General features: G+C 43.3%; 1 protein-coding gene across 1 annotated transcript in view; it reads right to left on the minus strand.

Moving 5' to 3' along the window:
• The window catches only part of SNCA (synuclein alpha), a 197,648-nt gene extending 185,830 nt beyond the window's left edge, over positions 1 to 11,818 (minus strand). The window contains exon 1 of the mRNA XM_006018117.3: positions 11,696 to 11,818. Within this exon, the coding sequence (XP_006018179.1) occupies positions 11,696 to 11,816 (121 nt within the window). The 5' untranslated portion in view covers positions 11,817 to 11,818. The remainder of the gene's footprint in view (positions 1 to 11,695) is intronic.
• Positions 11,819 to 12,392: the final 574 nt, after the last annotated feature.

Genomic DNA, 12,392 nt, shown 5'->3' on the forward strand with positions numbered 1-12,392 from the left:
GGCTTCGAATTGCGGACGGATTAACTGGCTTGGGCCCCGCCAGCTGGAGCAACTCGTGTGGTTGTTCCGATGACCGGACCACCTGCGTCGTGATTGCAAGCGGCGTGAGTAAAGTTTTTTGCAACCAATAAGTTGTGTCTGCCTCTCCATTCACCAGCCCGCCCTGACGTACGAGCGTAACTCGAGTCGGCCCTGGCCGTCCGAGACAGTTGTAAAAATGGGCAGAACAAAATAGTATGCCGTTCAATAAAGACAAGTGCGAAGTGCTACACCTGGGCAAAAAGAACCACCAACACACTTACAAGCTGGGGGATGACCTTCTCAGCAGCACAGCAGTGGAAAGGGATCTTGGAGTCATAGTTGAATCCAAGATGAACATGAGTTGCCAATGTGACAAAGCGATCAACAAGGCTAACCACACGTTATCGTGCATGAGCAGATGCATAACAAACAGGTCCAGGGAGGTGATGCTTCCCCTCTATGCGGCACTGGTCAGACAGTAGTTGGAGTACTGCATCCAGTTTTGGGTGCCGCACTTCAAGAGGGATGTGGAGAATCTTGAGAGGGTTCATAGGAGGGCCACTCGTATGGTCAAAGGCCTGCATGCAAGGCCCTACGAGGAGAGACTGAGGCACTTAGATCTCTTCAGCCTTCACAAGAGAAGGCTGAGAGGTGATCTTGTGGCTGCCTATAAATTCATCAGGGGAGGGCAGCGAGGAATAGGAGATGCTCTATTTACTAGGTCACCCCCTGGAGTAACAAGAAATAACGGCCACAAATTGATGGAGAGCAGATTTAGGTTGGACATTAGAAAGAACTTCTTCACAGTAAGGGTTGCCAGAATCTGGAATGGGATTCCAAGGGAAATGGCGCTCTCCCCTATCTTGGGGATCTTCAGAAGGAGACTGGACAAGCAACTAGCTGGGGTCATCTGACCCTAGTGCTCTTTCCTGCCCAGGGAAGGGGGTTGGATTTGATGACCTACTGAGGTCCCTTCCAACCCTAACATCTATGAATCTATGAAAAAAGGTTTATTTATGTCAGTAGTTTAAAATACCTTGCATTATTACTAAATACCAGTTATCAGATCAGCATCGGTCAACATGGTTGGTTAATCATTGGCTATTGGTATCGGCCAAGAAAATCTTCATCAGTGCACCCCTAATATATGGATAATATAGTAAATTTGAAGGGCCCAGTGCTGAGCAAATGTGAATTAGTGTAGCTCCATGTATTTCAGTGGGGATATCAGCAGAGGGCCTGAAGTAAGAAATGTGGGCAAAAAGCTAATGTAGGTCCTCATCCAAAGCCCATCACAGACTATAAAAGGCTTTCTAGTAACTGCAATGAGAATTGGATCCAGGTCTTAGGCAGCAGGAAAGAAACAATGTAATAAGGGAACAGGTCAGTCTTTAGTGGATTAATCCTCCCAAATCAAAGGTAGACATTTCCCCCTCTGCCTTGGAAAATGAAAACTTAATGATGATCCCATTTCTTCCCAAACTATGGCTCTCTGTGCAAATCAGAAATTGTGTTGCCACCTTTTCTGTTCTCTCCCTCTGGTCTTATAGGCCTTGGCAGCCTATAGCCATCTTAACTATAGCCTTCCATCTCCTCCTCTTGTACCATTTCTCTTCACCTTGTTGCATTTTTTACCATTCCCTCCAGATCAGTTTTTATGTTATGTTCATATTGCTGGCTTGTTCTACCTTGAAGTCGGGTACCCTCCACTTCAGTTTCCAAAATCTGCCTCATGCTTTCTCTCGTTGGTTCTTATAATATGCCCTGCCCATTTCATTCTCTGTACTCTTATTGTGCTCAAGACATCAGGTCTTTTGTAAAAGTCCCCAACTCTTGATTATATCTTCTCCTCCATACTCTGCTTTCTTGTACTGCACCAAATATTTTCCTTAGCACCTTGTTTTCAAACACTTGCACCCTTTTTCCATTTCCCTTTGTCAGCATCCAGGGTTTACATTTATACAAAAGGACAGCTTGAACAATTGTGCTATAAAGCTTGATTTTAAGGTTTTTTTGTATTTTCCTTGATGCCATTATTTTATCCAGGCTCAACAAGCATATATTAACACTGTAAATTCTTGCCTTGATTTCTTCAATTATTTGATTTTCTTCAATGATTATTGTTCCAAAATATTTATATTTCTCTACCTTTTCCACATTGTAATTTCCTATCCAAGTTCTCCCAGTGATCTTAAAATGTATTTCTGGATGTGATCAGGTATACAGTCTTGCCAACACTGGTAGAAAACTGAACTTCTTTGGCATTTGAGTCTCTGATCTCTATATTGTACTATTTTCATTTCTTCTCCTACTAGGCAGATATCATCTACATAGGGAGGAAAGTAGATCCCAGGAATTACAGGCCAATTAGCTTGACCTCAATCCCTGGTAAAATTCTGGAGAAAATTATCAAAGAGACCCTTCTTGATAAGCTGGCTGGTGGAAACATCCTGAGGGACAGCCAGCACAGGTTTGTTGTGGGTCGGTCTTGCCTGACCAATCTCATCTCCTTCTACGACCAGGTGACATATCAGCTGGACAAGGGAGAAGAGATTGACATCATATATGTGGACTTTAAAAAAGCCTTTGATCTGGTGTCCCATGATCTCCTCATGGAAAAATTGGCCAACTGTGGCCTCGGCTACACCACCGTCCAATGGCTGGGAAATTGGCTCCAAGGTCAGACCTAGACAGTAGTAGTCAATGGAAGCAAATCATTATAGCGCTCTGTGACCAGTGGTGTCCCCCAAGGCTCTGTCCTTGGACCAGTTCTCTTTAACATCTTTATCAACAATGTGGACATTGGTGTCAGAAGTGCACTGGCCAAGTTCGCTGATGACACGAAAATTTGGGGCATAGCGTCCACACCTGAGGATAGGCTAGTAGTGATCCAGGCTGACTTAGTAAGCTTATCCAAGTGGGAGGATATGAACCTGATGTCGTTCAATACCAAAAAATTCAAGGTACTCCACCTCGGGGAAAAAAACCCCACAGCATGCTTATAAGCTCAGCAGTGCTACGCTCGCTAGCACCATAGCTGAAAGAGACTTGAGGGTCATTATTGACCACAAGATGAACATGAGCCACCAATGTGATGTCACAGCTGGTAAAGTAAACAAAACTTTGGCTTACATCCACAGATGCTTCTCAAGTAAATCTCAGGAAGTCATCCTCCCACTGTACTCAGCCTTGGTGAGGCCACAGCTGGAGTACTGCATCCAATTCTGGGCTCCACAATTCAAGAAGGATGTTGAGAAGCTTGAGAGATTCCAGAGGAGAGCCATGCATATGATCAGAGGGCAAGAGATTAGGCCTTATGAAGAAAGGCTGAGAGCAATGGGACTCTTCAGCCTGAAAAAGCGCAGGCTCAGGGGTGACCTGGTGGCTGCCTACAAGTTTGTAAGGGGTTTGCATCAGGATCTTGGGGAATGTCTGTTCACCAGAGTGCCCCAAGGGATAACAAGGAGCAATGGTCATAAACTCCTCCATGACCATTTTAGGCTGGACATAAGGAAAAACTTCTTTACTGTCCAAGCCCCCAAGGCCTGGAATAGACTCCCTCCAGAAGTGGTGCAGGCACCTACTCTGGACTCATTCAAGAAACGATTGGATGCTTATCTTGCTGGGATCCTTTGACCCTAGCCGACTTCCTGCCCTTGGGGCAGGGGGCTAGACTTGATGATCTTCAAGGTCCCTTCCAGCCGTATTGTCTATGAAATCTATGAAATATGAAAATCTATATGGAAATACCTGGTGCAATCCATTCAACTGCATACCTTTTCCTTCTTCAATAGCTTTTATGACCTTCTCAAGCATCAAGCTGAAAAGCATGAGTAACACCTTTGTTTGCAAGAGATATTGATTTCCATTAGGTATGATAGCATTCCTTCAATTCTGATGTAACTCCTTAATCCTTCAGTGCACTTCTTAGTAAGGCATACCAGTTTTTTAGGAATTCCAAACCCCACTGCAGTTGACCATAGTGATTCTCTTCTAATGCTATCATTAAGTTTTGACAAAAGCGTATGTAAACTTGATGTACATCTTTCACAACTCCCGGTTTATTTTCCAGCAATAATCTCCCTGAAAATATCTGATCACAAATTGATCCATCTTTCTTGAACCCACACCAATAATATTCTACAATTTCTTAAGCATATGGGAGGAATAGGCTTAGCAGCAGTTGAGAAAAAACTTTGTACATTGTGCATAGTAAGGAGATACCCTGATAGTTACTACACTCTCTTTTATTACCCTTCTTGTAAATTGGGCATATTATTGCCTGCTTCCTTTGTTTGGGAATTCTTTCCTCTCTCCAGATCCTTTAATCATCTTGGGAAGATGCTTTAATGTTTCAAATCCAAATTTCAGGCATTTGGCTGGAAGATTGTCTATACCGCCCTATAATTTCTGAGTTTTTTTAACAGGGATCTATATCTCCTTTAGTGAAGGCTCTACTATTTTTACTTCATCAGTTTGATATTCAGCAACTCTTCCTTTATTTTCACATGCTATGTTTAGAAGTTCTTCAAATATTCTTTCTAAACTTTCAATATTTCTTGTTGGGCTGTCAACAGACTGCTGTTTTTGTCATACACAAGTGTCAATCTCGGCTGGTAGCCTCTCCTCCATTCATCAACTCCTCTAAAAAGATATCTTAGATTCTTAATTCATCTTTTCTCTTCCATTTCAGTAACTTTGTTTTAGAAATTCTCGTTTTTTTTCCTCATTAATTTCTTCCAAAGATATTTTACTTTGCTGTCGTGGAGCAATTTGTGTATCTCTGTAACCCCAAAAACTATATCAGCAATAATGTGACATAGGTACCAGTAAGGCCTTCAATGATAAACAGGTCTATGGGTAGAAACCAGACTAAGAGAAATACCCTGGTCCTCAGGATTGTGGGTTGGGCATGAAGCCAACAACCTCATCTTGTGAAAAAAAACGGATGTTATAAAATTAAAGCTAAAGCTTTGGATAAACAGGGAATTTGGAATGTTCAAATGGTATCAAATGTTGCAGAGTTAGAATTTTGGAATGGTATAAATGAATATTGTGGCTATCCAACAGATAAGATGACCCAAATGTGGAGATGTTAGAACAGTGTATAGTTTTCTGGCCTATGCTGGAAAAGATATTCATCAACTGGGTATAGGGTTTATAGTGGAGAACAAATACCTCACTTCAATCAAGAAAGTAGAGTTTATGAACAAAAGAGTATTGCATCTGCAATTTAGAGGAAGATGGTGTTACATCTACTTGATCAATATTCATGCCTCTACAGAGGATAAAGACAAAGACATCACTAATACATTGTATGAAAAACTAGAAGATACCTGTGAAACGTTATCAAGACACAGTATGAAGATTATTTCAGGTGACTGCAATGCTAACATAGGGAAAAAAAGGTACCTGGTAAGGTAAAATAGGTAAAAAGAGCCTTCATGATGAAACCAACAATAATGGTATATGAGGTTAATAATATTTGCCACTTCACAGAACATGACATTCCCACACAAAGATATTCTTAAGGCCACCTGGTGTTCTCTTGATGGAAGAGTTTGCAACCAGATAGACCATGTAATTTCTGATTTTCAGTGGCCCACTAACATCACTGATGTCTGCTCATAGCATGGAACACATTGTGACTCTGATCATTTCCTTGTGGAAGCAAAGGTTAGGCAGAGGTTGATAATGAAGAACATCAAGTTTAACCAACGGACTCAAGTAGAGAGCATCAACACAGAAACTCTTAAAAGTGTGAAAGTGGGAGAAGGATACTAGCTACAGCAAATTTCAGGCACTAGGAGATATGGAAAAAATTGCTATCAAAAAGTGGTTGGAAACATTCAGTAGTACAATGAAGGAAGAAGCAGTAAATAAGATAGGAGTATAACCAAGAAACAAGAAGAAAGATTGATTCGATGGAGAATGACAACAAGCATTTGAAAACATAAGAAAACAGGCTAAAATAGAAATACAGTCTAATCCAGTGTGTGCCAAGAGAGAGAGATATCAAGAGTAACGTTTCTGAATTAGATTTTTATCATCATCATCATAATCATCACCACCACAACCACAAACATATATACATACATATAAAACATGCTCTGTCTAAATAACTATCAATATGGACAAAAAAGACCCCAGTGTAAAAGCTATGTATACATTGTAACAGAGTTCAGCTCCAGGGGTGGCCGTGATGCCCCTGGAACCCCCTCAGCTTTTGTCAACTGGGTTTTCCCCTCATCCTTTACTGCAATGCCTTAATGAGATGATACTTTCAGAAAACGGGAGGCTGCCCCAAGGCTTCCCAAGTCAACTTTCCTCATGAGCGCTGGTGTCGCTACTCATTGCCTTGATGGAGCCCACATGATTAGCCCTTCTCACCAATACCCATACTCATGCTTTTCCTCTCTCCCCCTCTGCTGTTCCTAACACCACTCCTAGGCCAACTGAGACTCATGGGCTCCCCTGCCAGTCTCCAGATGTGGCCTCCTTGGCCTTTGGCCCCATCTCTGGGCTCTGGCCCCGCTCCTGGCCAGTGAGACTTTTGGACTCCCTGGCCCTGTTTACACTAACCCTTCCTGGGCTCCAGCCTCAGTCCCAGAGACTGGGACCCTTGCTCAGACCTGCATTCTTGCTCCCACCTGGGGCTCAGGCCCTTTCACTGTGTCAACATTTCCAACTCTGCCACTGCCAGGCTACAGGTCCCTGGCCCTGCCTACTCAGCCCCTCCCAGACTCAAGTTCCCTCCCTCTGTGCCCCAGGCCCTCTATTCCATGTTCCCAGGTCTCTTTACTCCCAGGCCTGTTGGGTTCTCCTCCTCCCCTTAGTGCCTTCTTCAAACCTCCAGAATTGCCTACTCCAGCTCAGATGTTACCCAGGAGCCCTGACAAAGCCCTGCTACCCAGGATTAACTCTGTCTGTGGCTCTCAGGGCTAAACTACTTGACCAGCTCAGGCTCCAGGCTTATGTGCTTCAAACTCAGACCCCTTCTGGTCAGCTAACTCTCTAATTGGCCCTGCCACACCTGCTGACTGCTTCTCAGACAGCCTGCCTCCTCTTAAAGTACAGCAACTTCTTTCCACTGGTTTCAGGGGTAGATCCAGAGAAGGTGCAGTGGCATAGTTACACACTCCTTTTATACCAGAACATGGGAGCAGCAGCCAGGTGTAGTGACCCTCCCTTATGTGGAAGACTGTGGGAGTTGGAAAATAGTCCCTCAAGTCAGTTAGCTAGAGAGGCTGAAGGACTGCAGAAGCTTCCTTACTCCTCCACAAATAAAACTTGCTTTTTAATAGTTCTCATCCATGCACACCTGTGATTTTTTGAACCCAGTGATCACTACACCAGGGACCTTAAGTCCTCAAATCAAATGAAAATTCTCCCCCTCCCTTCCCCTCAGTGCTCAATGGTACATTCCCTCCCCTGCTCCCCCCACCCCACCCACTCCTGATGCTGTCCCCAGCTGCTGTGGGGGAAAGAGGAGCTCAAGTGCTGTTCTGCCAAGCTTCAGCCAGGCTGCATGAGGAGCTGTGCTCAGCTCGAGGGAATAGCAGGGGCAGCACCAGTCAGGTTTGTCTTCTCTCGCCAATATCCTCAGATGTTACCTACCAGCCCAGCAGGAGGATCAGGGAGGGGGAACCTGCCTGCTAGCCCTTCTGTCACTGCCCCTGGCAGCATTGCATTGCACAGCAGCAGGGCAGGTAGGGAAGGGGGTGAATGGAAGGCAAGGGAACTTGCTGCTGAGCTTGGAGAGGAAGGGAGGGTGTCTCAAGTTTCTTAATTGATTCAGGGACTTAAAAAAAAGTCTGTGACTGCTGCTCCTACAGCATGGTCTGCCCATCCCAAGGGAGAATTGGGGAGAAGCTGCACGTGGGGGTGGAACCACCCCTGAATCACTGGTCACTTCTCCCTCACCCTCCCTTTACAAAATACGGGATCTGCCCACAGCTGATTTCAATAAGACCTGGGTACTTAAAGTCTTCTTAGGATTTGGGCCAAGGACCTTAGCATGAGTGACTGGTGCCTCCTGAATCTGGGGGGGGCACCTGCAAAAGCTACCGATGGTGGAGGCCCTGTCAGGGCGGGCACCAGCCCTACCGACAGCATCAGTGTCGGCCTTTGGGGGGGCACCGGCCCCGTCATGGGGTGGGGGGCATGTGCACCCCTGTGTACCCCGGTACCAGTCGCCTATGGACCTTAGGTTCTTTTAAATGTCTCTTCAAAGACAGAAAGCAAAATATCATTGATCGACTGACATTTAAAATAGTCTCTGAGATCTTCTCAATTCTTGTCTTGTTGTGGCCTGTTCAGGAAAGTTTCAACCCCATAGTGCAGAACACATTTCTAATGTCCTGAGTTAGTTGAAATTTAACATATAGCGATATAGAGTAAAAAACCTCTATTGCATCAGCACATTGCCTTTTGCTCCACTGTGAATGGACTTCCATTTGTGCTAATCTTTTTTGGAATGTAGCTTATAACAGCATTGTCATTTCAGTCTCTGCTCTGTCTGAGCAAGAAAAAAAAAGAAAGAGCTACTGATGTGTGTTGATTTCTATTTTCCCATCTGGATCTGAAGAAGATTCAGCCCAACTGAGGTGCTGCTGTTTCTAGTAGGGAGTGAAAAAGAGGTGACCTAACTATAGCTGTTTTCAGAGAAAAGTGTGCCCTAAGGGAAGATCTATCAAGTTCCATTAGAATGCTTCAATGAGTCTCTATAAGTTTCTATTGCTCTCTAGTAGGTTGTACTGGCCTCTCTTGGTTTTAACTGGAAAAATCAATAACCTTAGGAATCAGTGAACTACTGGATACATTGCTCTAAGACATAATGGGACAGCTGAAATTAGCTGAATGTTTTTAACTGGAATTTCACCATATGGTCTTCACAGGAAAGACACACCTAGAAACACATGAGCACCCGTGCATATTATAACCTACCAGCATTACTGGGTTTGAATACTTGACCAGTACCTCCCTTCTTTGGATAAGGAAAATATATTATGCATAGTAATTTCTTTTGTGAAATTCCCCTCTAAAATATAATGTCTGATGAAATACTGAAATGTATTTTGATAATATTGAAAATGTGCATAGGTATATGAAAACACATATTCCTTTTTAAATATAATATTCAAAATGTCTGCTTCCAGTCTACTAAGTGAATGGAATTTGCTATGGTTTAACAGGAAGACATATCCCAGAAGGGCTAAAATGAGTAGTCCCTTCTATTTGGAGTAGAAATAATTTGTTACAGACTAAAATTAACTGGCTAAAGGCATTGGGATTTAGAAGATGAATAAAACAGGATTGCAAGGAGATGCCAGTACTCCCCGATCAAATAAATGTTTTCAATGATATTCACCTCCTCTTTGAAATGTTGGCATGTTTCCCTAAAAACATACAGTAGCCATACCAGTATTTACCTCTAAAGCCTTCAAAACAAAAAAGACATACTGGAAAGATCTATTCTACTTCTATTCTTGCATTATCTAATTTAACTAAGTGGCAAGCAGAAACAGAAGCAATCGTCTTTTATTTAAAAATAAAAAGTCTTCTAATGCAGAGGTTTTCAAACTGTCTTCTACAGAGCCCTGGGGTTCCGTAAGAGGTCATCAGGGGTTCTGCAAAGAGATTGGGGGTTACAGTTTTCAACACTGGGGGTTATGCATTTCAACATCTTTATCAATGATTTGGATGCAGGGGTGAAGAGCTCACTGGCCAAATTTGCGGATGGTACCAAGGTATGGGGAAGCATGTCACACTTGAAGATAGGCTGCAGATACAGGTGGACCTAGACAGGCTAGCAAGTTGGGCAGATAGGAATTAAATGAAATTCAATGTTGAGAAATGTAAAGTGCTTCATCTGGGGACAAAAAAAAACCTTACACACCTACAGGCTTGGCAACACCGAACTGACTAACACCACAAATGAAAGGGACCTGGGGGTAATAATAGACCACAGTATGACTATGAGCCAGCACTGCAATGCTGTAGGTAAAAGGGCAAATAATATCCTGACATGCATCAATTGATAGATCTCCAGCAAAACTAGAAAAGTGATTCTTCCACTCCACTTGGCATTGGTGAGACTGCAGTTGGAGTACTGCATCTAGTACTGAGCGCTGCACTTCAACAAGGACATGGTAAAGCTCGAGAGTCCAGAGAAGGGCCACCCACATTATCAGAGACTTGCACAGCAAGCTATACAAGGAAAGGCTGAGGGATCTGGGGCTCTTCATCCTGAAAAAGAGAAGGCTAAGAGGGGACTTGATAGCAGCTTACTGCTATATCAGGGGCGTACATCAAGGGTTCGGTGAACAACTGTTCACCAGAGCACCCTTGGGGAAAAATCAGGAGTAATAGCCATAAACTCCTGAAAGACTGTTTCAGCCTCAACGTTAGGAAAAACGTCACAGCTAGCGTGTCCAGACTGTGGAATAAGCTCCTTCCAGAGGTGGTGTAATAGCCTACCCTGCAAATCTTCAAGAGAAGACTGGATGGTCACCTTCCTGGGGTCGCCCGACCCCAGTTGTCTTTCCTGCCTGGTGCAGAGGGCTGGACCTGATGATCTTCCGAGGTCCCTTCCAGCCTTACAGTCTATGAATCTATCGCAGAGCGGGCCAGGAAGTGGTGGGTCACCAGGCTGTCCGTCTGTTCCTATGGCCCACGGAGCTGGTGGGGGGTAGAGGTTCCACAGCAGCAGAAGTGATATGAAAGGTTTCTGTGACTTTAGGAAGTTTGAAAACCACAGCTCTAATGCGTGGAATCTGATAAGTAAAGATGATCATGTGTTTACAACATTAGGGTGGGGTTTGGGATGATCTGAATTGCAATTCTATTTATGTACAGACTTCCTGAGTGACCTGAATGAGTCAATTAACCTCTCTGTGTTTCATTTTTGCCCTTTGTAAAATGGAGATAGTAATATTCACAGTACCCTACTTCACTGGGTTGTCTCAGGCCTTTCTTTGTGATCCACGAAAGAAAGATGCTATGGGCATGAGGTGTATTAAAAATCCATTACAGGAAACTCAGTCAAGCTCAGTGAGGTAATGAGAGTTTCCAGTATTTGTATAAAAATGTCAGGAATACTTATTTAAAATAATGAAAAACAACTCAATAGCTTCTCTTCTAGCCCTGATGTCATCTTCCATTCCTTTTCATTTTAGATGGGGGGAAAAAAGAAAAAGCATATTCTTGAAATCCTCATGTTCAATAGCATTTCAATTGTAAAACTGCCTGCCACTCTTTATAACCAGCCCCTTTGCCCTGAAATTGTTAGGCAGTTTGAACAGCATGCACAATTTTTGACGTATCTCCTATTATACATGGCCATATGTGCACAGACCACCTACTGTATGCTTACAGGCCAGCTTATAGCCTATATGCTTATGGTACTGTGCCATAATAAAGGATGACTCTGATGGTGCGATGAAACACCAAAAGATCTAGCAAGAGTCATTATCCAGCTTTACAGAGGTTTACCTTCAAAATTCAGGGCTCAAGTCAAATCTCATTTACAGTGCAGCAACTCTGTTATTGAGTTACTCCACATTTATACCAAGGTCATTCCCAACAGTCTGGCTCCTGGTCTTTCAATCAGTCATTCATACCACACACAAAAGCCAACACAGTAATAGCAGTTGGTTTTATCTTGCCCACCTACCCATATAGAGAACGCCCTCTTTCGTCTTTCCTGCTGCTTCTGCCACACCCTGTTTGGTTTTTTCTGCTGCTGCCACGACTCCCTCCTTAGCCTTGGAAAGCCCTTTCATGAATACATCCATGGTTAAACAATTTCTTTAGGCAGTACTGGAGAAAGAGAACAAGACAAACATTTTGAATCGAGTGCTCTTTTTTCTGACAGGAAGACTTTTGTTCCAGCTGTGACTAGAACTGTTTTTATTGAAAGATTAGATTTTTCTGAACATCACAAATATCATCCGTATACATTTGACTTTCTTCACATACCCATTTTCAGTATTTCATACAGAAGAAAAGTGGTCCAAAAATACATGCAATCCTCTCAACGGCCTTGATATTTTCTATTTTCTCAAACGCTGCCATACATAACAAGTTAACCAGCATTACAGACACACATCTCGTTTCTGCAGTACTCTCACAACCCAAGTAGAACAGACCTAGCTAATTGCAAAGGAGCCTTAAAAATGAAGAGGCTGCAATGTGCTATAGGAACCGATTCAGTTCTGGTGAGGGTGAAGAATGGGGGGTGGATTAGCTGATTTAACTGGTCTTTTCCAGATCTTCTCTTTTCTGAAATAAAATTTCCTTTGAAGGAAATGAGACGGGTTTTTTTCCTGTAAGAAGGAAGGATTCAGCTCTAAGATGAGATGATGTTTTCT

This window comes from Alligator sinensis, unplaced genomic scaffold (genome assembly GCF_000455745.1).
Source record: "Alligator sinensis unplaced genomic scaffold, ASM45574v1 scaffold125_1, whole genome shotgun sequence".
NCBI classification, from domain to species: domain Eukaryota; kingdom Metazoa; phylum Chordata; order Crocodylia; family Alligatoridae; genus Alligator; species Alligator sinensis.